The following is a 27,828-nucleotide window of genomic DNA, read 5'->3' on the forward strand; positions in this document are numbered from 1 at the left end:
ACTCTATATGGATCCTGGATTCTGCAGGGAAGCAATGACCCATTCTGATTTACAGTGGGGGGGGCATAAACAGTTAGTGCTCCCCTCCTTTATTACCTAATGAATGGAGTCTTCCTATAAACATTGGACTAAATAAAGACTTTATCCTTAATTGCTCATTGATTTGAATTATCCGTTTTCAGTTAAATTACTGGAAAAGAAGGAAACCTCTTAGAGTTGCTTATTTAGCTGGTAGCATTTTGTGTCTCTACTTATTTAAAAACAAATTTAGTGTAATATTTGCTCTGAAGTAGAGAATCTGTATTTTTCCTGCTCTGTATAAGTTTAAGAGAACGAAACCCAGAGCATTTGGGTTCAGTAAAAGTCGGATGCAGGTTAGAGGGACGCATGCTTTGATAATTTAAGGGGTTAAATGTGTCGACTGATATTAGCTGTAAAATTAAATATCAGCATCAGAAATTCCACAGATTATATTTCCCAAATTTAAAAGTCGCTGTGTTTATGACAAGTGATTATTTCTGGAGAGCCAGCAGGTTATGATCATCCAATAGACGCCTGAAATTATGTTTTATTAAAGTTTCAGAGACGCTCCAGCTGCCATTTGCAACAAGACAAGAAGTTTATCCAAAGCATCCAGTAGGTCGGCCAATCCAAGGAGAATTCCAGCAGTCATGAAGCAAACTGCAGGCCAGGCTAACTGGAAATGTTAAAAAGGAAAGATACTGGAAGCTAACAGTATTCCTGTAGGCGTCGTCCATTCCAGCTGCTGTTCAGAGCCTTTTGGATGAGTGAGCAAAATTAAACTGTTGGTCTTATTTCTGAGCCATGATATGGAGTGGATTTTGTTCCATTATTTTGCAAGCAAAATGCATGTTTTTTAAACTGAAATTTTAAATAAAATGCAACAAGATTAGACTTGGAGAAACTTAATTTCCGTTTAAGCTTCCTGTTTTCTGTTTTTTCATATTGTATTTTTTCCAAAATTTTTAAAACTAATTTCACAAATTGTATAGTTTTAAATGGTGACATTTATTTTTTTGGTGGTATTTTTTTTTTTTTTTGCCTTTTTAAATAAGACTTCGATTCAAGCCCAATAGAAATGCTCGTTCTTGACCGATACAAATATTGTTGCTAGCTTAAAAAGCAGTTTTGCTCGACCCTGAAGTGAACTTGATCTTTAAAACACAATTTAAAAAGAATAGAATTCATAAAACTGTCTTTAAAAATACATATCTTTTAGAAAAACTAATTTGTGGAAAAAAAAAAACTTTTTGTAAAAAAAGATCTGGAAAAAAAAAGTAAAGTTAATCTCAAAAATGTGTTTTTGAATTAGAATTTTTTCAAATTTTTATTTTTGGATTGTATTCTTTTTTTTATTTCAATTTTAAAAATGTGTTTTTGCTTGCAACAATACTTGGGTGAAAAAAAAAAAACTCTGGCAAAGAAGTAAAGAAAAAGAACTGCTCATCTCCCCTAATGAGCAAAAATGAGCTTTAGTAACGGTGAAATGACACAAACCAGCCTGAGGAGGGCAGCAGAGTACCTGGAAAGTTTATAAACTCATATGTATAAACAAAAGTATCAAAAGAACATCTACAGCAGCTTTTTATAGACATATTGAACCTAATGAGCGTGCATGTTGGTGGGAATCCTCACCATCAGCACAGCCTCTGATACATCAGAGTTTATAGCAGCAAAGCAAAACAACACAGGAGAAATTAGAACAAACTGCTCTGGAACGGTTAGTGAATAGCAAACATTTGCAGCTGGTCCATAAAGTTCAGATACAACGGCACCGTTTCAATCAGCCTTTAGCTCAAAACAAAGCAAATACAACCTTAGACAACGGAGAAAAAAAAGCAATAATATCGACTTATTGAGCTTTAACTTGCATATATGAAAAGATTGTTTCTCAGAAGGAGGTTAAGTAAACAAAAACATCCATGTTGATCAGATCGTCTCTGAGGAGACAAGCTTCTGGACTCTAATCAAACAGAGGAAGCAGGGTTGGTCCCACAGGTCCACAAACTTGAAGCTTGAATCCAGATCCCTGATTGACCAGATCTCTGCAGTCTGAGCAGAATCAGACTTTTACGGTTTCTAGGTAACGATGGAGGGAGAGGAGCACTGCGACGCCGTCTTTCCCTCGGGTCAGTGGGGTCGACTGCTCGGCTCCACGCTGGGCTGCTGCGGCTTCATGAACTTATAGCTGCTGATCCAGCTGTTGAATTGTTTGGTCAGGCCGCCGTTCAGGATGTCCTGGATGTGCTGGACGATCAGGTTTATGGCGACTGTAGCAACGGAGGAAAGAGGCGTGTAAAAACTCACAGAACAGAGAAACACAGATCCTATAACGTACCGAAAAAGAAAAAAACAACTTTTATTGAGAAACAAGGTTGATTCTGTGAGTTTAAGGAAAACGCTGCAAGGTTTTCAGGATGATAAACAATATGAAACTGAAAAGTGTGGCATGGATTTCTGTTCTAGGTCTGAGACTTTAGGTCAGTAGTAGCTCTGAATCGTATTTAGGAGAATAAAATAAATAAAAACTTAACAGATTTTAATTATTTTTTCGGAGGGTATTTTTCATCACATTCCTCCCAAACAGGTGTCAGTTTTTGGTTATGTGACCCGAAAACAATTCCAGTACTAAGAGGACTCCTTCCATCCAAACAGATGGTTGTTCTAAGTGGAGAAAACACAAACCTTTAACTTTAGAACCAAATGTGATGAATCAACAAGCAGGCCAGGATAGAAACCCACCAGTCCAGTTTTTTTTGTTTTGTTTTTTGTCTCAGGCAGTATTTTGTCCTTGGTTTGCTGCCGTAGCTCCCAGAGGAAACCTCTGAGCTCAGGGATAAACAATAAACACAGCTGCGTCCTTCAAGAAGTCTGCTAAAGTGTAGCTGATCCTCCCCCAGAACTCACCAGTGTTATCCACTCCTCTTGGTATTATCACGTCTGCGTACTTCTTGGTCTAAACAGCAAAAAAAAAAAAAAAAACATTCAGTCAGGAAAGTTATAGTTTTTGTTCGCGGTCACAGAGGCAGACAGCAGACTCACCGGCAGGCAGAACTCCTCAAAGGCAGGCTTCACAAAGTTGATGTACTGAGCCAGGACGCTCTCCAAGTCCCGGCCGCGTTCGCGGATGTCCCTCAGCACTGAGAGACACGGCGCACAAAGTTAATGCCTGATATCCAAACATCCTGCCTTTGACCAAAAACAGGGAAACTGGTTCTGGGATTCGATTAAATGATAATAAATCATCAGGGATGTATTTACATGCATATTAATGGATGTTTTCCAGCAGGCTGGATGTAATTGGATGTTCATATTACATGCTTTGCCATATATATATATATATATATATATATATTTTTAACAATGCAATTAAAGATTGAACTTTTCATTTCAATTTATTTCTATAGCGCCAATTCACAACACATGTCATCTCAAGGCACTTTACAGTTCACCAGATCATCCAGTCAGATTGATTCAAAGTTTTCTATCTAATGAAAACCAGTTGACTGCATCGACTCATTGACTCGAATGGAACCCCTGACATTAAGCATCCTTGTAGCGACAGCGGAGAGGAAAAACTCCCTTTTAACAGGAAGAAACCTCCAGCAGAACCAGGCTCAGTGTGAGCGGCCATCTGCTGAGGCCGACTGGGGTTCAAAGAGACAGAAGCAGAGATACAAAAAGCAGCTGCAAAAGGCGGCCCCATCCAGGAAACAGACAGCCAGGCAGACAAGCTCCGAGCCAGCTCCCATGTCAGAGGATGAAGAGAACACATCCAGTTAGTCACAGTCAGAGAAACAGGACTACACTGAAAAAACAGGCAGATCTCCAACATCTAGAAACAAAGGTGTTGATGGCAGCAGCACAGCTGATTTTTCTCTCCAGGATGGAGTCACAGCCAAACAGGAACAGACCAGATGAAGCTACTATGAGAAAAAGCAGAGAGAGCAGAACGGTAGAGATTGAACTAATAGATTCTGCAGAGTGGGAGAATAGAGATAGAATGAAGCAGAATGATGAAAAAGAGGTCCCTATGTCCTCCAGCAGTCTTAGTCTATAGCAGCATAACTATAGAGATAGCTCAGGATAACCTGAGCCACTCTAACTATAAGCGTTATTAAAAAGGAAAGTTTTAAGCCTAGCCTTAAAAGTAGACAGTGTGTCTGCCTCACTGACTAAAACTGGTAGTTGGTTCCACAGGAGAGGAGCCTGATAACAAAAAGATCTGCCTCCCATTCTACTTTTAGAAATTCTAGGAACCACTAGTAAACCTGCAGATTGAGAGCGAAGTGCTCTGTTAGGAACATAAGGAACAATCAGATCTCTGATATCAGATGGAGCTTGGCCATTTAAGGCTTTATATGTGAGAAGGAGGATTTTAAATTCTATTCTGGATTTAACAGGAAGCCAATGAAGAGAAGCCAGGATAGGAGAGATATGATCTCTCTTTTTCATTTACATCAGAACTCTGGCTGCAGCATTTTGGATCAGCTGAAGGCTTTTAACTACAGCTTGTGGACTTCCTGATAGTAAAGAATTACAATAGTCCAGCCTTGAAGTAACAAATGCATGGACTAGTTTCTCTGCATCAGTCCAGGATATTTATAATTTTTGCAATATTCTGCAGAAACAAGGAAATACTGAACAGGTATTATTATATATTATATATATATTATACTAACAACTTTGACACTCTGGTTTGAACCAAAAATCCTCTTAAAACACCACCTAGTTATTACACACACACACACACGTTAGAAAGAGCATGGGCTGCATGCTAAACCAGACAGTGTTTAGGCTCTGCTGATCTTCACGTCTCTCTCTGGACAAGAAATAAAAAACCAGGACAAAGGCATCTGCTTACGGTGGCCTTCAAACACAAATCTGTCTCAAAATATTTAGATAACTTCTGACCATCTGGGCAAGAAAGTTCTAGAAAAACACTGTTAATAAAGATTTTAAAAAACTGCAGTATTTGCTCCAAACCTCCTAGAACCGATTCCAGCATCTTTATAAGAATCTAAAGTGTTGTGGACCAGATGTCTGAATGACAGGAAATGCTGATTTTCATTAATAATTTAACCCACAGATTAATGAGTGAAGTCACATGTGTGTGTTTTTGTAGTTTAGATGAATTAATATAAAAATATGCTGATGGTTTGGTTTATTTAGCGCTGAATTTATGGTACTACATTGGGGCCTTTTTTCCAAAACATATCTGAAACTAAAAAAGATAATATTTTTAGTTTTAATCATCTTTATTTTGTCTCCCAATTTTTTTAATTTAATAAAAAAATAATTCAAGCCAAGTGTATCATATTTGACACATGAGACTTTCTGTATCATCAGTGTGATGTTTTTGTTGTTGAAACTGACTTTAATATTCAGACACATGTAGCGAACAGAAAATGTATAAAAGATTATACGAAATTGCCTAATATATCAAATTTGATGCAAATAAATGATCTAATTTAACTCTTTCTAATTTATTTTAATCTAATTTTGAAAAATTTGAATGTTCTGTAAATTATTTCATGGTTCAGACTTTAAAGGGTTAAGTTTATTTTGTTAATTTCATTTTTAGATATTTAGTCTTAAATCTATGGGCTGCTCAGTGAAACACTGGATAGCACTGCTGCCTTATTGCAAGAAGGTTCCGGGTTTTATTCCTGGGCCAGGTTCTTTCTGCATGGAGTTTGCATGTTCTCCCTGAGCATGCGTGGGTTCTCTCCGGGTACTCCGGCTTCCTCACACAGTCCAAAAACATGACTGTTAGGTTAACTGGCTTCTCTAAATTCTCTGTGTTGTCCTGCGATGTACTGGCAACCTGTCCAGGATGGACCGCGCTTCTCGCCCGTAGACAGCTGGAGATAGGCACCAGCACCCCTCTCGACCCCGCTTTGGATAAGCATGACAGAAAATTGATGGATGGTGTTAAATCTATTTTTTTTTCTGTCTTACATTTTTCTTTTCCATTATTTTCGGTTTCATTTTTCTAGTTTATAGTTTCAATTATTGTATTTCAGCTCAAAAAATAGGATTTTTTTTTTGTCAAGTTACAAAATAAGATATATTTTCAAATACAATTTATGGCCCAAATATATTCGTCCATGTAGTTAAAACTTGCAAAGAGAAAAAGAAGATAAATCCTAACCAAAAATTACAAAATTCTTTGTTGATAATATAACCTGACTTTTCTGAATCAGGACAGAGCTGCTTTTTCCATCCCATCTTTAGGTGAATTTTTGTTTGACACCTGTTAAACTGCTTGCTCACAAATATGATAAACTGTCATTTATTGATCTAGACGTGGTAAAGATGACTTGCTAAACATCAATGAACCATCAGAATATCCAACAAAGATGATTTAATGACTTTAAACATGGAACCGTATTTCAGGTCCAGCAAGCTGGTCTGTGCATTTCAGAAACTGCTGATCTTGTTGAATTTTCAACACATTTTCCCTAAAGATAAGCTTTCAGCAAAGGAAATCTCTTGGGAAGTCGTACCTGATGTCAAAGTAGAAAATGCAGACTGGTTGAACGTGATAGCAACGTAAAGAGCGGTTCAGAAAAGCTCCTGTTAGGATAAGAAGAAGGCGAACGCATCCGTGGGAATAGAAAGCTGCATAATGGATGCACAGCAGAAAAAACTGCAGGTACTTTATGAAGCATTTTGATATGAAGCGTAAATCTATTCATCATTTATGGAAGGTCTGAAAGCAAAATGTGGTCCAACCCTGTGAGGGTCGGATAAATGAAGAGAGTTCTCTGCTTTCCAAGAGCTTTAGCGCAGCGTCTTTTTAAGCCCACCTCTGCGTGACAGGCGCGTGTCTGCGTCCGTATCCACAAACAGCTTCATCTGGAAAAGGTCTCGGATCTCCTGAGAGTAGAACATCAGGATGCCTTCGAACAGAACCACGTCTGCAGGATAAACCGTCACCGTCTCTTTCTTCCTGATGGGAAGAGAGAAAACATAAAACTCTGAAACATTTCTGCCATGTCTCGTTTTGTCCACAGGGGGGCAGTAACACCAGAACTCAGGTATGGAGTGAATTTGGTTCCTTTATTGTTGCAAGAAAAAAAAAACATGTTTCTTTGAATTAAAACCTGAAATGATTGCAAACCAGAAATTAATTTTGAGTAACATTGCTGTTTTCTCAGATTTAACTTTTTTTTTATTTTATTTCTTTCTTTCAAATTCTCCATTTTCAGATTGAGCTTTACAAATGGGTTTAATATCAAATCATGCTTTCCAGTTCATTGGTCCGCTCGACGATAGCAATGTTTTCATTGGTTGAAAGGAACGTTTGATCTGGGCTTGGTGTGTAAAGAATGTGAGAAACGCAATTTGAAAATAATCATATAAAGAGATATTTGAACATTTTAAATCTGCAATTTTAAAAACGTAAAATGATTTTGTAAATCTAAGAAAACGGCAAAGTTACTCTTAAAACCTTTATTTATTTTTATTTATGGTTGGTATTGCTTTCAAATGTCCACTCCCAAAATATGGTCTTTCATTGAAACAATAATGGGACAAAAATCACTCCATATAAACTAAAGCAGGCATTGTTCTTGAACACTTGTGGCTCTGTGAGGTCTGGAACTGACTGACCTGGAATGGGAGACAAAGTCATAAACCGGGATATGGACCGTTTTCCCTTCCTTGATGTCCCAAAGGGTGGCGATTATCAGGTCATTGTCAAAAGCATCTAGACAGAAGAAAATCACAAAAAGGCAGCAGGAAATTAGAAGCAGGACCGGTTAAACTATTCTTTAGGTTGAAGAATTTCTTCTTGGTAAAGACTATTAGGATACCTGGGTGGTCAAAGTTGAACTGGCCCTTTAGTGCCTTGGCCTTCTGCTCCGGGGTCAGAGCCTTGTAGAAGCTGTCCAGGCTGAGGATGGCCACCTGCCGCTGGTGATGGTCGATCTCGTTCTGACCCAGAAGTTCCATGATTTTGTTGCACACCGATGACTGAACGAAAATACCAAGCATCCTTATCAAACATCAGGGTCTAAGTCCTATTTTCCATAACTGCAACATTTTAGATGCCTGATAGAAGTTAATTCTGTTTATATCATCATCTCATCCTTTTCTAACTGTGTTTTTCCAGAAGAGACTCAAACCCCCCATCAGACATGACTTTTTTTTTTTTTTTTTAAACCATATCTAAGCTTTCTCCACAGACTAATTTAATTGAATTTCCCAGAAAAATGGCTAATTATAACAGAAATTATCACTTACAAATGGGAAAGATGTTTTGTTTTTTCAAATGTGATTTTACAAAAATATTAGCATTTATTCTCTTTTTTTCCATTTTAAAACCTACAAATTGAAATGGCACTGTGGATATTTAAAAAGTACAGATCACATACAAGTTATATTTTTCTTTATGTAAAAAAGTTAATTTAATGTTTGTAATTTTTCTTTTATTATCCTTTTTCTCTTAATTATGTCATAAAATAAACACATTTTTTGTTAGTTTTTTTAAGTCGGAAAAAAAGTTGAACACAATTTTCTAAAAATATGAAAAATCTGTTAGAAATAAGCTTGATAATGTTGAGTAAGATATGGCGTCTCTCTTTTCACTACAGCCATCATTTATCCTGGTTTTAATGAAGAGATTAAAACATTTAGCAGCCCTTTTCAGGATATAAAAAACAGAAGCACCAGCAGAGCTTTTAATATTTATCATTTTTCATGCCTGAAATTTTTAAAATGTAATCATTGCCTCTGAAGTGGAAATAGTAACACTAGAAAAACGATCTAGAAATAAGTACAAATTTCTTAAATTAAGTGTATTTACCCTTAATTTGAGTAGGTAATTGAGATAGTTTGACAATGGAATGAGTATTTTTACTCTTAAAATAAGATAATTAGATAATATACACTTGAAATAAGACAATGCAATTGTTTTTTTCTTATTGTAAGTGTAAATTGCTTTGCTCTATTAGTAAGATGTCTCTTTTACCTCCTCAATCCAAGAAAAAATGCACTTGTTTTAAGAAAAAAGTACTTATCTAGACTTTAATTTATTCCAGTGAATGGAATGCATCTTTTTTGTTGTTTTGGTTTAGTTAGTTGTCCTTGCAGCTCATAGATGTATTCATAGAATAAAGACAATTTTAACCCCCATTCAGACACCATGGCTGTGAAAACAGGTGTTTCAGTGAACGGTTGCTCTCACACATCAGGAAGCAGAAGCCACCAACGACTGAATGCTCTGAATGCTGAAAGCTCTGCCAACTTAATCAGCTTTTAATTCAGTTTCTCCTCTACTTTAATAACAGCAAACGACAGTTTCTCAACCTGCAAATCATCTTTTTTTTCTGAAGGACAAATAAATTGGAAGAGTTTAAATTTCTGCACAATGCAGCTCTCTTTAATGCAAGTAAAATGAGCTAAATTAATATAAAACAAGATACATAATAAACAGTGTTAAATGTCTTAACTTAAAATAAAGTAGGCCTACTTTCCTCCCTAGAGTTTTATAGATGTGTTTTAGTTTATTCTGATTTGACTCATTCTGCAGCCTTTGCACAGCTGCTGTTGATAAACTGAAATCTCACTGATTCTCATATCACCTTGTTTTTTAAATTAGACATTCTGCAAATTAACCTTTTAAATAAGCAACCAAATCTGCTCTGATGAAGCAAAGATTCCCAAATGATGAATAGAATGAAACAAACAAAAAGCTCCCCTCCTGTCCTAATCAATGAACAGGTGCTCTGCAGTGATGGAGGCCAACCTTGCCGCTGGCTGTGCCGCCCGCCACGCCGATCAGGAAGGGCTGACGGAGCATGACACGCTGGACCGGGTCACCTTGCTGTGTCTCGCTCTGCTCCGTCATGCTTCATCTGCGGCCCTGGCGGCCTGTGCGCGCCTCTGTGTGTGTGCGCGCGCGCTCCTCCCACTTCATGGTTGTTTTTATTTTTTATTCCATCAACAGTCACAACAAACATGTCTCTCCAGGGGATTAGTGAATAAAACAATGGATAAATATAGATATAAAATAAAAAGTTTGTCAAGAACACAAATAGCATTTGGGTTTTGCTGAAGTGAGGGATTATTTTTTTTTTGCCATTTCCTCTTGTGGATGTGGAATTTTCCCAGGTCAAGAAAGAGTTGGACAAAGTTGATGAAGTCTTTATCCAAGTTCTAATCATCAATGCAAAGTATAATGACTTTCTCTCTAAGTTGACTTGGGCTCTGTTCGAAAACCTGGGCTGCATCCTCCAAGGACGCGGTCTACCTAGACTGGATCCTTCGAAGTCCTTGAAAATAAGGAGACCGGAGGAGTTTTGGCTGTAAATTCGAACAGGTCCACCCTTCGGCGGGTTTTACCGCCGTATGCTCTGTTGCTTAGCAACCGTAAACGTTGACACACAAAGCAGGAAAACAATGAATACAGAAGTTCTCAAAACTGTTTATTTATTTCTTTTTTATTGTGAAGTGAACAAAGACTACACTCACAAGAATCCAGAGTGGAATAAAGGTTCCAACCACCGGGAGCAGGAACAAATAAAATTAAATGTAATAATAGAAACCTTAGTCAGTTAAATAACCTGCTGCTGTCATTCTGCACATCTCTGATGTTGCTGCTATTTTCAAATATCCATTACTGTAAAAATGTCCATAGCTGCATATTGGTTATTTATTCCCCAGTTTTATATTGTTAAAACACTTTCTAGTATTTTATTGTTTATATTTTAACTCTTCCCTATCATGTTATTCTTATACATTTTTCTAAGGTCCACATTTGTGTGACCATTTTCAATAATCTTTCTGCTGCTGTACATTTGCCCATTGTGGGACAATAAAGGGATTTTCTATTCTATAAAAGGGGTAGAAAGATAAAAGTAAATCTAAACAATGTATTTATAAAAAAATATATCTGCAAAATCTCTAATATTCAACAACAAAAAATACTTAGTTAAGCATATTTTGCAAAACAGCAATAAAAAGATAAAAAATCCTATCAGATTTATAGTCCCCACCCTGCAGATCTATTAGAATCTGTCCTTAAATTACAGCCAAACCCATTTACACAGTAACAGATTAAAACCTTTAGATAAATCAAACATTACCGCCACATATCTGACTCAATAACCCTTAAAACAACTATTTTCATTCATTTCAGACGGAACTATTAAATGACTTGTATTATATTAAACTGAACTTCCAATTTTCACCACTGTTTGGCGCCAACTAACCTTTCCTCTGATCACGGCTTGCTTGGTCTCGCAATGAATCCTGGGATATCCAATGATACCGAGGATACATCGGACCCGTCCTTCAAATCGGGCAAAAAGAAGGACGCATTTTAAGGCCGCATAACGAGGACTCTTGGAATCCAACCTCGGCGCCGCGCTATGATGTAATCGGCCTTCGAATCCGGTCTTCTAAGGATGCGTCCTAGGTTTTCGAACAGAGCCTTTATCTTCCAGTTTACTCTCTTATTAGACTTAGATTTATTTCGCCATTTTGTATACACAAGTGTAAACAAAAATAAATTTCTTTAAGAACAGCTCTTTAGACTATTTCATTTTTTGCAGCCTTAAATATCACTTTAATGTACAAAAATAGTCAATATCAAGTTTAAATCTTTCCAGTATTTTTTTTCACTTTGTATACATTATGAATAATTTTATAAGCAATCTGATGCAATTATATAACTATTTCCTTATAAATGAGGTAACAGGAAACAAGACTCGCCCCCAGAAAAAAGGAAAGTTTTCCGAACTGTATATTTTTACCCAACATAATGAAATATAATCAAATTGTTCCTTATAATTACTCATTTGTCTTTATGCATACGTCACTCTGCCTGTTTCTAATGGTCCAACTCATTTTCACATCACATTTTACGGAAGAGGATTAGGGCCACTGAAAAAATAAAAAAAGTTAATTGATTTTTTAATTTTATTTCAGTATATGACTGACTTTTAAATTTTATTTCAGTATATGACTTTTTTCTCAGAATTCTAAGATGAAAGTCAGAATTCTCACCTTAATCCCAGAATTCTGACTTTTTTCTCAGAATTCTGAGATGAAAGTCAGAATTCTGACATTAAAGTCAGAATTATGAGAAAAAAGTCAGAATTCTGAGATTAAAGTCTCATATTATACTGAAATAAAATTTAAAAAATCTGTTAATCTTCATTTTTTTTTCCCCCAGTGGCACTAATCCTCTTCCGTGTATTTTCAACCGTTTCCCAGTTTAAATATTTCACCTCAAGGTATTTTTCTGCAGCTCTCGCTATTATTTTGATTTTTTTGGGACAAACCAGTTCTTGGTTAGAGGCGCACAAAAAAAGCAACCCAGGCTGTTTCATGTACAGTAGGTGGCGGTATGCACCTATAAGTCTTTTGCAATCCGCCAATCTAACAAAGAAGAAGAACCCAGACTGGTTTCTCTACATAGATATCCATAATAAACCAGGTCTACCCTTCGGCGGGTTTTACTTTACTTTTACTTTATTATAGATATCTATGACTGGCAGCTAGCAGCATTAGCTTAGCTTGTGTGTGGAGTCATTGTAGATAGGCTGATAATCTGGGAGTGTTGTTTGCAGTGAGAATGTCTTTAGTCCAGCTTCAAGGAGAGTTTATCACCGAGCAGTTAACTCCTGCTGAAGAAACATTCACGGAGTTTAAAGGGAGTTTGGTCAATTTGGAGGAAAAGATGGACGATCAACATCTACTGCTGGATTTCACCAGGATCCCCCAGATCATCTTACACCGGATAGGTAGGAAACACTTGATAGAAACGATTCCCTGATGATGCACACTGTGGATTTTAGCCTCATCTGATTGGAAAACTGCTTAGAGGAGATCAAGATGCTAAGCTAAAGCTAGGTGGCGGTAATGCACACCAATAAGTTGCTTGTCAACCGCCATTAAACAAGAAGAAAGAAAGAAAGCGGAGGTTGACTAAAGGCTAAAGTCTGAATCATGTTTGGTCATTGCAGCCTTTCCAGTGTGAGTGGCTAAAGCTTGGTTTATTTGGGGCTTCCACTCTCTGTGTTTTCCTTCTTCTTCTAGAATAAGAAGAGGAGATGTGTTAATGATGGCAGCAGCAGCAGCTCCTGCTGGCGATGCTTCTCTAATGGAAACATTTAGAGACATCCTGTGATTGAACTCATTAATATTGTAACAGACTGTTCTGTGTCTGTATGTTAAAGTGGTGTCCATCCCTGTTGAAAGGAGGGGGGAGGTCAATCTTAACATCACTGCCCGGTGAGTATCTGCCAAGCCTGCTCGGGCTGGGTTTAAAAGGGTCCTCATCTGCCGACCACATGTCCTTTAAGTGCTGTTTTCTACCGCACCGCACGAGGTTAGCTAGCCGGCTATATCGGAGATGCTATGCTAACCGACTGACAATTAGCCGTCACGGGCTAAATACGCTACGAAAAAAAACTTAGAAAAACAACGGGGGTTTAGTAGAGGAATCCCACCGCTGCCACCAATGTAACCGAGCGTTTTGGGTCCGTATTACGTACTTTATAGGCAATAACGGGACAAGAGACGGGTCGGAGTTTTCGGCGGTAACCCCGCTTCCGGTTTTATTTCTTCTTCTTCTCTCAACACATAACCACAAACTCACAAGCTCCCCCTGCCGTACACCCGGCGAACTTTCGCTCCCCGGCAACAGGGATGGACACCACTTTAACATACAGACACAGAACAGTCTGTTACAATATCACCACTATCAACAGATTGGAGAAAAACTCCTGGAAACAAATGACTGTCGCTCTAAAACGGGATGAAAATTTAGAAGCTGCTTTGTTTTCTGCTTCCTCATGTAGTGTGGTGTTATCAGCTGCTCTCAGTAATCCAAACACAAATGTTCTTTAAAAACAACAACTTTAAACAGCTTATTACAGCTTTTTAGACAACTACAACAACCTGATTGATCATCAGTTTAACAGAAACAACATTCTGTAAAAATCACTGATAGTTACTTGATTAATAGATAAATTAATCTGGATTAATCCCCCCTCCTAAATAAATGAATAAAAATATCTCATTGTGATTCATTTTTGGGGAATTTTGAGAAAAACAGAATCAATAACAGCCATGGAAGCAAATTAGTAGAAAGAAAAGAAAAACACGTTTTTATCAACAGATTAATATCAATGTAGATTAATTCAGCTCCCACACAGCCTCCCCCCAAAATAATCCTCACAGGAATAAACATCTGATTTTTCTTTTAAGACATTTGGAGGCAAATAAACCCGTTCTAAACTGTTAGGTTTATTCTTTATTAGAACTGAGTTTTTACACTTTGGATATTTGTTAAGGAAATGCTGTAAAATCCTTTAAAATTAATTGTTTGGAACATGTTCTTTCTTGTGTTACTAAAATGTAATTTGATTGTTTTCACTTTAGTGATGCGGTGCAGCCTCAGCATGTGGACCAGAGAAACAGAGAGTGACATCAGTACATAATCATTATTATTATTATTATTAGAGCGCTGAGAATGAACTGGCAGTAATCGTCTCTCCCTCTTCAGATCGACTCCTCAGCTTCTACTCGCAGCTTCTAGAAAGCTAAGCTTAAATTTAACAGTTAGCCTACAAAATAGCAACAATGCTCTCACTAATATAGGGTTTTAAAGATGGGTTTGACAAAGATAATTCACTGACTGATTTACTCTGTGTAGGGGGAAGCCATGCAGAGTATAAAACCCCCAGATTCTTCATCCTCCTTCAGAACTCACGGACATCATGCGGGGTCCCTGTCTGTCATGTTAATCAATGAGAACTGTTCCCCTGAAATCCCACATCCTCCATCAGCACTCCGCTCCTCTCCGCTGCGCTCCAGACCGCCTGATCAAAGCAAAGCCTGCAGCCTCCGCTGTTCCTCCCATCCTGCTCCGCTCAGACTTCCTCTGAGCTCCAGGAGAGCATGCGCTATATCATTATTACATTCATAGGAGCAAAATATGCGGTAATGAACGCTTAATTAAGCATGACATTAAAAAAAACCAGCATCCAGCATATGTTCAGTTTCTGTCTAAATATTTTGGTTTTGTTGTGGATTTTTCTAACAGGGATAACTAGGATCATCCAAGGTTTGGATGAACTATGCTTGTTCTCTGCTTCCAAACTCAGCATCTCTTCATCCATGCCTGAGATAAGAAGTTTGTTTGGAAGTTGTGAGATTTGCTCCTGAAAGTTGTTGTGACTGGATTTGGTGAAACTTTTAAGCCTCTCGGTATAAAATAAATATTTTGATGGAGATGAGAAATCTGCTTCCTGGTATGTTGAAGTACCAATAGTTTTGCATCCAATCATTTGTTTAAACACTCTTAGTTTTGGGGAATATATACAATTATGCTCTGATTTGTAGTTAACAATCCATATTACAAACTGGATCTTCTCTGTGTTCTTTTTCCTGTTTGGTGCGATTGTAATTACGGATCTTGACCTGGACGGACCAGCCGGAGCGGAGCAAAAAATAGCTCTGCTCCGTATTTTGATGGTGAAGGACGGAGAAGACGCACGTGGACGGTGACGAGTTTAGGAGTAGCGGTGGACGTGGAACAGCTCTCATTGGTTAACAGGACAGACAAATACTCCTCAGGACGTACATGAGCGCAGCGCTGACAGAGTATGTGGAATCTGGGGGTTCCACATCCACCGCTACTCCTCTGAACGTCACAGTCCACTTACGTCTTCTCCGTCCTTCACTGTCAAAATACGGAGCAGAGCTATTTTTTTTCTTCCCTCCAGTCTGCTGGAAGCCGGCCAGGTCAAGATCCGAATTTGCAATCGTACCAAACAGGAAAAAGAATGTGGAGAAGATCCGGTTTGTCAAATTAAAATATTGTAACAATGGATTGATCAGAGCAATTCTTATATATTCCAAAAAATTAAGATTGTTTAATTAAATTATTGGATCAGAATTATTGCTACTTCAACATACCAGGAAGCAGATTTCTCATCTCCATCAAAACATTTATTTTATACTGAGAAGCTAAAAAGTTTCATCAAATCCAGTCATAACAACTTCTGAGAGCGAATCTCACAACTTCCAAAGAAACTTCTTATAGCAGGCATGGATGAAGAGATGCTGATTGAGGAAGTAGAGAACAAACCAACTTTTTCTGATCCTAATTATCCCTATTACACAGACTCACAGCGGATGGAGGATCTGGAATCTGAGGGTAAAGCTGCAGACGCTGTGACAGACGGCTCATTTTAAACGCCGAATATAATACATCAAGCTTAATCAGCACTTAAAGGACAAGACTAAAAATATTGAGTTCCACTGAAATATATATATTTTTTTGTATTATAAGAACACAAATATAAAAAGTGAACCTGCTGTATTAATTTAATGGAGAGAAACATTAGCTCTTATCAGAACCCAACATCCTCAAAGTCGGTTCATCCTCTGCTTATTAATTCCAGTAAACAGACGCTGTTAATTGCTCTTTTATTCTTTAGTCTCCAGCAGTTAAAGCATCCAAAGGTTGGTCCTGTTTCTCTCCTCTCAGATCAGCTGTGATCACCTCTGGTTGGTCAGCTGGTCAGAGCGCGGATGAGGTGGACAGTGGACCGGTCTCTACAGAGCTTTTAGGAAACCAAACCAATTCCACAGAGAACCAAAGGAAGTGCTTTAATCCTGCTTTAAGATTAGATTAAGATTAAAGAACTTTGCATTTTTGCACATTAATCTTGTAACTCTGACAGCCCTTCTAGCAAGTTTTTCTTTTTTTCTTTACATTCACTGTATGAATCAATTATAGTAAACAGCTGTTGACTTCAGTCAGATCTTGATGGACCAATCACAGTGCAGGAGGGGGGACTTTATGATGCGCACTGCCTTTTCTGCTAACATAACAGAAAGATATTTTAAAGATGCCCTTTCTGATGTCTGAGCTTAAAACCTTAACGGCAGACATCTTTAGTTCCATTTCTCTTTAGAAAAAGGCCTTTTGGTATTTTCAGCTTGACTTGTTTCACCGACAATAAAATCAGATCTCTGATATCAGATGGAGCTTGGTTATTTAAGGCTTTATATGTGAGAAGGAGGATTTTAAATTCTATTCTGGATTTAACAGGAAGCCAATGAAGAGAAGCCAGGATAGGAGAGATGTGATCTCTCTTTTTCATTTTCATCAGAACTCTGGCTGCAGCATTTTGGATCAGCTGAAGGCTTTTAACTACAGTTTGTGGACTTCCTGATAGTAAAGAATTACAATAGTCCAGCCTTGAAGTAACAAATGCATGGACTAGTTTCTCAGCATCACCCCTGGACAGGAGATTTCTAATCTTTGCAATATTCCTCAGATGAAAGAAGGAAATTCTAGAAACCTCTTTGATATGGGATTTAAATGACAGGTCCTGATCAAAAATAACACCAAGATTTTTTACTTTATTATCTGAAATCAGTTTAATCCCATCCAAATGAAGTGACTGACTAATCAGTTTCTTTTTCAGAGACTCTGGTCCAAAGACTATAACTTCTGTTTTATCTGCATTCAGAAGCAGAAAGTTAAGAGTCATCCAGGTTTTTATGTCTTCAGACATGCCTGTAATCTATGTAATGGATTAGCTTCATCTGGATTATAGACAGATATAGCTGAGTATCATCAGCATAACAGTGAAAATTAATCCCATGCTGTCTAATAATTCTACCGATTGGGAGCATGTATAAAGTAAAGAGAATTGGTCCTTGTGTAGTAAATTAGTGGGCACTAATAATTAAAATATACTCATGTCTTTTGCATTGAATAACTGTCTTACTTTAAAGGTCTCAAAGTTGGTGCTTTAAGCATGGAATAAGATAGGCTGGTATGCTACTCTGAGTGCAGCTTCAGCACAGAACATGACAGAGGGTCTGGTATGCGTGTCTAAATGCAGCTTGGAAGACAAGGCTAAATTAAGAAAAATGCAGAAGACCTGTAAGAAGATAGCTGAGCCCAAACAGGGCCTGTTCATGAGACACACACTTGGAAGAATGAATCACTGGAACTTTAAGCACCAAGTATATGTTGACCAAGTTTTAATGTGAATATTACAATCATGAATCACTGGATGAAAATGTTACAATCACTGGATGACAACTTTGTTCTGAAACATTAATGACTGAAGACTATGATGTATTGTTGATTTAATGGCAGACATATGTTAGCATGACCTGCAAGAAATGTAACCATGATCTGTAATAACGATTTTTGATTAAATATATAAAAAATATGGTTTGAAGGGGACTTTCCCCCGGTAGGATAAAAATAACTGGACCTAACCGAAGAAAAACACCCAAAACGGTGCAAAGAAAGGAGGGGTTAGGGGGAGGAGCCCTCCAGCCTCCTAAATGTATAAAAGAGGAGCATTTTCAGCATCTAGGCAGTTGCTCACCGGTGACCAGCTCAGGGTGATTGTGCTGTGCTTTGCAATAAAAGCCACGTTGGACTTGGATTCAGCTGCCTCTGCCTGATTTTTTGGATCATTGTTTGAAGACTTTTCTGTCTCTGAAGAACTTTGAATTTTTATAAAACTTAGTACCAATTTTAAGTCGTAAAGAAGAGAAATTCTACGACACTAGCACTGATCCCTGTGGTACTCCACAGGTAACCTTTGAGCATGAGGAAGATTTATCATTAACACCAACAAACTGAAATCTGTCAGATAAATAGAATTTAAACCAGTCTAGTGCTGTTCCTTTAATTCCTACGAAATATTCAAGTCTGTCTAAAATAATAATTTTATTAACTGTATCAAATGCAGCACTGAGATCTAACAGGACAAGTACAGATATAAGTCCATTATCTGAGGCCATGAAAATGATCCTAATGGCTCTTGGAATACTGGTCATCAGTGTTTTTGTGGCCATATTAGCTCCATGGGTGATTAATAGGTTTTAGCTTCAGACAAACCCTAATAAGCTCCTATTTTATTTTCTAGAACCCACACGCATTGCTTTTCCTCTCTACAGGACACCATCAGGAAATTCACTCAGGAAATGTTCTTTCCACACATATGCTAATGTGTAATGATCTTTTATTAGCAAACTCTGACAGAGCAAAGAAAGCAGCAAGACTCAAGCTAAATATATAAGTAAAAAATCAATATAAATATGGTTCAACCATCTGACCCCTCCTTTATGCTGTCTGTTGGAGTTTCTTCAATTGGTTTGGTCAAATGTTTTTTTCTGCAGCAGTGACAGCAAGTATCCTCCTCTTGAGTGATACGGCTGAGTTACTTTGCTCTTCTGTGATGAGGAACCCAGACAAGAGCAAAAACAGCCCTGCTGATTGCTACATTTTAGCAAAAAATGAGGAAGCTGCTCCAGACGGCTTTATCATTTAGGCCTGTTTTTCTCTTTCTAACCATAATGCTTCTTTTTGATACGATAGAACAGAGAATTTGATGAATCACTTAAAATCAGCTCAGCCTCTGACACATTGAGCTGGGGTCTGTCTCTTCCAGGCAGAGGTGTACAGGAAGCGCTGCTGAGGCTAGGGTGTCTCATTACTTCCTCATTTGCCAGACAGTCACTGTGGTGTTGGATGGGAATTCTTTACTTTCTTTAACAATTCTTTGTGGGGAAACAAATTTAGGTCAGAATGAACTTCATATCTTCAGGTTTCTTGGCAGGATCCACTCGCTCCTCAAAATCAAGGACAGAGTTTGGTGCTTTTATGTGAAGTGTCCTTTATTTAACCACCAATAGAAAGTCTTTCTGCTGTGTTTGTCTTTCAGACCGCCTGCAGGATTATATTGGAAAAGAGGAGGATTTCTCTGACCAGCAGCTCTGTGGACAGGAGAGGAATTCCAGTTTGGATCAAGAGGAACCAGAAGCTCTGCAGATAAAAGAAGAGCAGAAAGAACCAGAAGATCCCTGGACTAAAGAGGAAACCATGGAGCTCCCCATAAGTGAGCATGAAGAGCAGCTTGTTCTGAAGCAGGAGATTGAAGACAAACCTTTCCCATGTTTGACATGTGGAGAAAATTTTCTTAAAAAAGAACATTTAATGGATCACATGAGAACTCACACAGGTAAGAAGATTTATGAATGTCTGTGGAAAAATGTTAACAAAGAAATCTAGACTTGATAGGTACATCAAAGCCTCCTACAAACCTCTTAAAAGCACTTCTGCATTATCCTTTGTCAGCTTCATTTTCTCTATCTTTCATATTGATTCTTTTTTTTCTCTCCATTAAAATAAAATGTCTCCACGGCCTCCTTCACTAAAACAGCGGCCATTTCATGACACTTGATCATAAATGTGTGAGAGCTTAGAGAGCAGCAGGTGAGGTCATTCTCAGCAGGCATGCTCTTCTTCTCGTAACACCGGTTCAGTGAAAAGCTAAAGGGCTATTCCACCTGTTTTATTACAGCCTTAAGTGTCATTTATCTGCTCTTCATTAAAATCTAAACCATTCAGACGCTTAAAAACTGGTTTATATTATTTCAAGATAAAAGCAGAATTTTTAAAACTCCCTTTTGGTTTTGTGAAAGCTTTTTCTGCTTTGTGAAATTCAATAAAGAGCCCTATTTTTATTTTTTGCATCTGGGCCACATATTTAACCTGGCATAAACCAGATTGACATGTAGTTAAATTCAGTTCCTACACCGTATGAATCTGGGTATCGTTCTGTAGAGGCTGTTAGCAAAAGGGAGGATCATTCAGTACAGTTCTTCCAGCTGATTGGGTATCCATCTCTCATGTCCAGCTTTTAGCCAATCACAGCAGCAGTAGCAGCTGACCAATCACATTCTTCATTTGTTTCAGTGTTAACTGATAAATCAATTTCTTACCAAATCGGGTTGAGAGGAAAACACAAACATCTTCTCCATCCACAAAGGCAAAAATCGTGTCCTTTTGCTCATTTTTCTAAAGTAATAGAGGTATAACAGCTAAAACAGGAGCAGACATTTTAGTTTTCTTCAGCCTTCTGCCTCTGGTTGACATGTCGTCATCGAGGTCTCTGCATTTCAAATAGTTCAAAAGGAACAATTGGCTTTATCATATTTCTATTGTCATCCTCTATGATATCTAAATGCTTTAGACTTCAGGTTTATCACAGTGATGCACAGTTGCTTCACCTCAGACCGAGTCATTAAATAGGAGGAGCTTGAACTGCATGAATCTTTGTCATGAGAATAACAAAAAGTTTGTCTCAGGAATGTAGTGTGGATTAGTTTTCACTCTAGCCTTTAAAGTGAAGCAGAAATAAACCGGGGAGGGAAAAGATTGAAACTGTGTTTTGTGATGGAAATCAATATTTCTTTGGGAGAATAATGTGATGGAAAATGTCATCTATGTTAACTTCACCCTGTTTTTCTAAGATGTTCTGCATTACCCATATTGTGTCTTCAGAAGAGGAGCATTGTGTTCTTTTACCATCCTTTTAAATCTTTCTCTACTTATTGTGTCTAAGGAGTTAGAGAAGGTTTACAACTAGCTCTGTACTGAGGTCAGCGAAGACAGAATGCTGGATAAAGAGCTGGATCAGAGCAGAATGGGATGCAGCTCTGGCTTTCTGGAGAGCACCTCCCTTTTATTTTGGCCTTCTGTAATAAATGTGTGTGCAGGTTGTTGGGGCGTTGTTGGGCGACACAAGGATGAGTGTTTCTAAGCACCTTGTGGAGAAATGTCCTGGGTCCTGAGTAGCGAGGAAACAGGAAGCGATTCTTGTGGGATGGAAGAAGGAAATGCTGAAAACAAAGAAGATTGGAATAAAGTTGAATCAAAAACAAAAAAAGGGGGAGTCCAACACAGAACAATTAAGATGAACAATCTAGAAATTCTACAGGAAAACAAAATGATAACAAAGTAATATGGAATATTACTCGACAAATATGGAAAATGAGGGAAAGGAGTAAAAATGAAATGCTGTAACTGTGGTGGAGAACATCCTGCTGCGTATCACGGATGTGAAGAGAGCAAAAGATCTGAAGAGAGAAGAAAAGTGAAATTAGAGCTCGGAATAACTTTACTGATGCTGCAAAAAGAATCCCATCCCAGTCAGAAAGACCCAAATCAACAGTGGTGAAAATGAGCCGTGCAAAATCTCTAGAGGAGCGTCCCAAAATGGCAGAAGACTCATTCATTGTAAAAAAGAAGGATTTTGTACTTTTCATGGTAGAAGTGATCAATTATAGCGCTCAGACCACAAACTGAAAAAATCCAAATAATAGTGAAAGCTGCAGAAAAGTACAGGGATTAAAGTATTCTGGCCCTAAGCCAGATTTTCAGCTGGTAGCGATTGCCCGTGGCTTAGGGTGACCAGACATCCCCGATTTCCAGGGACAGTCCCCGTTTTGGACCACCTGTCCCCTGCTAAAGCTGTCCCTGCCAATGTCCCTGATTTTACCGTTTTATGAATAAAGGGGAAATGTTGCATATAAACTGTTACTATAGTAAGAGCGCGCTGCGCACAGAAACAGCTGTTAACGTATAGATGAGGAGCAGAGTGCTTCAGTTTGAAAATAGACGAGGAAGTTGGTTATCACAGCCGGCTGGACGCAGCTACCCTGTGTTACCCCGATATCCCACACCGTCTGTCAGCGCTCCGCTGCGCTCCAGACCTCCTGTTCAAAGAAAAGCCTGCAGCCTCCGCTGTTCCTCCCGTCTCGCTCCGACTTCCTCCCAGATCGAGGAAAGCATGCGCGATATTATTATTAAATTCATAGCAAAACAAGTGGAAATGAACGCTTCATTTAATATGACATAGTAAAAAAAAACCATCAGCATCCAGCATGTGCAGTTTCTGCCAAAATATTTAGTTTTTGTTGTGGATTTTTGTAACAGGGACAAATGTACATCCTTTCACAATAAGAGCTCATTTAAAACAAAAAGCACAGCTGCATCTATGAATAAAAAATAGGTTTATGATTGTAAAAAATATACTCCTATTAGGTTTCACTATAACTTTATTAAAGGACACAATATTTTAATGCCCTGAAGCTTATTTTTCATTCATCTATACGTGTAATGACAAAACATGTATTTTTGGCTGTGGCTGCTTCAAGCTGCTCATGACAATGATCTAGATTTATAGATGTGTTTTAATGGTTGTAACTTAATCTGAATATAAAAATCTGACGTAACTTTTTTAATAGTGACACAGATTTAATCCAGGCTGCTGGAGGCGACCCAATGCACTGCAGCTGTCCAGGATACAGCAGAAACAACTGGAGGCCATTTCATTTTATAGTGATCATTGTTAAGAAAAAAATATGTTTTCCATTTTTATACATATAAAAAATGTTTATTTAAATTTTTTGGAATTGGAAAAAGAGGGAAATTCCCACAGACTCTGTATTGATGCAAACTATCCTGTTCCTGAACACAATGTTATATTTCTAACAAGGGAAGAAGACGGAGAGACTAAATGTCTCTAATTAACACTATTGATTGATTAATATTATTTATCTGAGGAAATAGGAGAGGCACATTCCTGGATTTCACACTTTATTTTAGTTTAAATATTAAAAAATATGTAAAAATGGATGAAAACATCTCTTTCCCCATTCCCTATTTTAATTTTCATAAAATTTGTTTATTTTTTTATCTATGAGCTGGAAATGTCCCCAGATTAGATTGCAGAAATCTGGTCACCTTACCTTGGGTAAATAAATCATTTGAAAATAAACAGTAAATAAAAAAATAAATAAGAAAAGACAATTGAAATCCCTGTTGCGTTTGTCAGCCAATGGTAGCAAAGGAGTGCTCTGAAACGAACAATATTAGCCAATTAGAAGAAGAAGGGGGCGGGTCTCTAGCCTGGGTGCCATTCCGAACTTAGTCCCGCCCACAAAGTTTGAGGTCGGGAAGTTCGGTCTGGCTCTGCTCCATAGCAGCGCGAGTATTATCGCCCACTCTCTGGCGATCCAATCAAATTGTCAGGGCGGGCTTTATACGATGATGGACAGATGACCAACAGTAACGTAATCAACCACGTGACCAAAGCGCGCTTGGGTGACAACAATAATGGCTGCCGCCGGAGAGTTTAGGTGAGTAGATTCTGCTATTAGGTCTGTTCTAGAAGATATCGACAGCAAATTAATTTTAAAAGAGGAACAGAGAAACGCGATCAAGGCTCATCTTCTTATTCTAGGCGTGCAACTGCACGCTTTGATTTTTGTTGACAAAGACTATGCGTCGCTTAACATACGTCACGCACTCCGTTGCTCTTATCGGTCTCCGCCAGTCACGTGACATTTGTTGCTAAGACGCCATTTTTGGTGGAAAAGGCGTAGTGTAAACAACCGCAGTATAGCTAAACGAAGGACTAAAGGATTGAGTTTTTTTCTCTGACTATATGGAAAAAAGTAAGCAGAATGTAGAATTACCGTAAAATCTTCCTACTCCGTGCACGCGCCCGACGAGGGGATAAAAATTTTCGCAGGGATAACTACCTTGGCACGACACCAGGACATGCAGCCTCTCACACAACACGATCGTGTCATTTCTGGTAAATAATTGTGCCGAAAGAACAGCCGCGTGTGGCTTATCTCGACTTTCCACCTAATATGTTGGTTTTCCCACGATGCACTGCGCCCGAGGTAAACAATTGACGTCACCTGGCGGAGACCGATTGGTTGTAGGTCTATCCAATTGAGTGCAGAGGCATTTTTTTTTCCTGGTTCGTTCGAAACACCCCCCATAATCACAGCTCTATGGAGCAGCATCAGACTCATATTCTGACTAGAATTGAGTCGGACTACGTCAGGCTAGCGGGTCTCAGGAAAGCATGTACCACCTTCGTTTCTTGCTCAAGTCGGCAGATTGTGGCTTAGTGCTGAAGTTCTACATGGGAGTCACCTTGCGGCGTTTACAGCTCCAGTCAACGAAGAGACGTGTTAAAAAGTCAAAAAATCAATAAATTAAACTTTGTTTTTGGAGAGACGGATGATGGGGAGAACAGAATTGCATGAAGTGGGCACAATGCAGTTCATGAAGAAGCCACGACCATAGATAAGGGTCTCAATGACGCTAAAATATCAACTTAAAAACCAATATTAATATGGTTTCACCATCTGACCCCTCCTTTATTCTGTCTGTTGGAGTTTCTTCAATTGGTTTGGTCAAATGTTTTTTTCTGCAGCAGTGACAGCAAGTATCCTCCTCTTGAGTGATACGGCTGAGTTACTTTGCTCTTCTGTGATGAGGAACCCAGACAAGAGCAAAAACAGCCCTCTGGCTCTACTGGAGATCAGCTCAGGCAGAGGTGTACAGGAAGCGCAGCTGAGGCTAGGGTGTCTCATTACTTCCTCATTTGCCAGACAGTCACTGTGGTGTTGGATGTGAATTCTTTACTTTCTTTAATAATTCTTTGTGGGGAAACAACTTTAGGTCACTTCATATTTTCAGGTTTCTTGGCAGGATCCACTCGCTCCTCAAAATCAAGGGCAGAGTGTGGTGCTCTTATGTGAGGTGTCCTTTATTTAACCACCAATAGAAAGTCTTTCTGCTGTGTTTCTCTTTTCAGACCACCTTTAGAATTGTGTTGGAAAAGAGATTTTCTCTGACGTATGCTTTTATGTAGTTAGGTCAACAAAAGAATAAAGTGAAGTGTCCTTTCTTTAGCCTGTAATAAAAAGTCTTTCTGCTGTGTTTGTCTTTCAGACCGCCTGCAGGATTATATTGGAAAAGAGGAGGATTTCTCTGACCAGCGGCTCTGTGGACAAGAGAGCAATTCCAGTTTGGATCAAAAGGAACCAGAAGCTCTGCAGATAAAAGAAGAGCAGCAAAAGCCAGAAGATCCCTGGACAAAAGAGGAAACCATGGAGCTCAACATAAGTGAGCAAGAAGAGCAGCTTGTTCTGAAGCAGGATATTGAAGAGAAACCTTCCCCATGTCTGACACGGGGAGAAAACTTTTTAAAAAAAGAACAGTCAATGGCTGACATAAGAAATCAAGCTGGTCAGAAGATTTATGAATGTTTGTCCTGTGGAAAAATTTTCACACAGAAATTTAGACTTAATCATCACATGAAAATTCACACAGGTGAGAAGCCTTTTTCCTGCACGATTTGTAGCAAGAAATTCACTTACAAGAGTGGTTTGACTGCACACATGAGAATTCACACTGGTGAGAAGCCTTTTTCCTGCACGATTTGTAGCAAAAGTTTTATTACTAAAAGTTATTTGACACTACACATGAGAAATCACACAGGTGAGAAGCCTTTTTCCTGCACGATTTGTAGCAAAAGTTTTATTAAAAAAATTTATTTGACTAAACACATGAGAATTCACACCGATGAGAAGCCTTTTGAATGTCTATTATGTGGGCAAAGCTTCACCTTTAAGACCCGTCTTAATTATCACATCAGAATTCACACGGGCGAGAGGCCTTTTTCCTGTACAATTTGTAACAAGAATTTTACTGTAAAAGGTAATTTGATTAAACACATGAAATTTCATACAGGTGAGAAGCCTTTTTCCTGCACAATTTGTTGCAAAGGTTTTACTGAAAAAAGTAGTTTGCATAGACATAAGAAAATTCACACTGGTGAGAAGCTTTTTGAATGTCTGTCCTGTGGAAAAAGCTTCTCTGAGAAATCTACTCTTGATTCACACATCAGAATTCACACTGGTGAGAGGCCTTTTTCCTGCACGATTTGTTGCAAAGGTTTTACTCAAAGAGGTTCTTTGACTCTACACATGAGAATTCACACAGGTGAGAGGCCTATTTCCTGTACAACTTGTAACAAGAAATTCACTTGCAAAAGTAATTTGACTAAACACATGAAAATTCACACAGGTGAGAAGTTGTTCTCCTGAATTATTTATGACAAGGGTTTTAAACAAGGCGGTTATTCGGTTATTCAGATGACATTTATTAATTCATGATGTGGAATGATTTATATTTGAGGTGGGCATATATTCATTTCTGTAGTCTTGGAATTAATCTAAAAATGACTAAACATGGCCTACCTAAAGTGAAGGAGTGCAGTTCCCAGTGTAGTGAATTAGTGTGTATTAGTGATTAAAATATATGCATGTCTTATGTAGTGAATTAGTGTGTATTAGTGATTAAATTATATTCATGTCTTACACACTGAATGAAGGTCTTGCTTTAAAGGTCCAAAAAAGGTTTGGTATGCTGCAAAGAGGAGACAGAGGGTCCAGTATGCTGCTCTAAGTGCAACTTTAGATCAGAGTGAGACAGTTATTCTAAATGTGGCTTCAGCTAATTAGGCTAAGTTAAGAAAGTGCATTTGTCCTACAAGAAGACAGTTGAGCCCAAATAAGACCTGCGCATGAGACCTATACTTAGAAAAGTAGAATCACTGGAGTTTTAAGTGCCCAGATTATGTCAACCAAGTTTAATGTGAAATGTTATAATCATAAATCACTGAATGAAAACTTTGCTCTGAAATAATAATGACTGAAATATAATGTGTTTTTATTTTAATAGCAACATATGTTATTATGACTTATAAAAAATATAATCATGACTTGTAATAAAGGGTGTTTGATTAAATATATAAAAAATATGTTTTGAAAAGAGCTTTCCTCCGGTAGAATAAAAATAATTAGACTTAACCGAAGAAAACGCATCCAAAAATGGGAAAAGGAAGGAGGGGCTTGGGGGAGGAGCCCCCAGCAGCCCGAAATGTATAAAAGAGAAGCTGTTTCACTGTCTAGTCAGATGTTCTCCGGAGATCACCTCAGTGTGTATGTTCTGTGTTTTTCAATAAAAGACTCTGGACCTGGAAGACCGCAACTTCTGCCTGTTTTTTGAGATTTCTGGTTGAAGACTTTTCTGCCTTTTGAGAACTTTGAATTTTTATAAAACTTAGCTTTAATTTTTAAGTCATTGGGAAGAGATCA

At 38.2% G+C, this 27,828-nt stretch overlaps 2 protein-coding genes across 3 annotated transcripts; one reads left to right on the forward strand and one right to left on the reverse strand.

Annotated features, from left to right (window-relative positions):
- Positions 1 to 1,457: 1,457 nt before the first annotated feature.
- Positions 1,458 to 13,631, reverse strand: uck2a (uridine-cytidine kinase 2a). Of its 2 annotated transcripts, none has more exons than XM_038291685.1 (7): positions 9,776 to 10,042; positions 7,842 to 8,001; positions 7,639 to 7,735; positions 6,834 to 6,976; positions 3,064 to 3,161; positions 2,929 to 2,977; positions 1,458 to 2,291 (listed from the first exon to the last, which is right to left on the reverse strand). In XM_038291685.1, exons 1-7 carry the CDS (start codon positions 9,875 to 9,877, stop codon positions 2,152 to 2,154), a joined length of 789 nt encoding a protein of 262 aa, XP_038147613.1. In that variant the 5' UTR covers positions 9,878 to 10,042; the 3' UTR covers positions 1,458 to 2,151. The 2 variants fall into 2 exon arrangements, with proteins under 2 accessions (XP_038147613.1, XP_038147614.1); XM_038291686.1 differs by lacking the exon at positions 9,776 to 10,042 and adding an exon at positions 13,530 to 13,631 and having other exon boundaries at positions 1,460 to 2,291.
- Positions 12,754 to 26,950, forward strand: LOC119787680 (gastrula zinc finger protein XlCGF57.1-like). Its single transcript, XM_038291684.1, has 3 exons — positions 12,754 to 12,776; positions 19,743 to 20,039; positions 25,619 to 26,950. The coding sequence occupies exons 2-3, from the start codon at positions 19,901 to 19,903 to the stop codon at positions 26,773 to 26,775; spliced, it is 1,296 nt and encodes a 431-aa protein (XP_038147612.1). The 5' UTR covers positions 12,754 to 12,776; positions 19,743 to 19,900; the 3' UTR covers positions 26,776 to 26,950.
- The last annotated feature ends 878 nt before the right edge of the window (positions 26,951 to 27,828 follow it).

This window comes from Cyprinodon tularosa, unplaced genomic scaffold (assembly GCF_016077235.1).
Source record: "Cyprinodon tularosa strain WSP-4 unplaced genomic scaffold, ASM1607723v1 ctg30, whole genome shotgun sequence".
Lineage (NCBI taxonomy): Eukaryota > Metazoa > Chordata > Actinopteri > Cyprinodontiformes > Cyprinodontidae > Cyprinodon > Cyprinodon tularosa.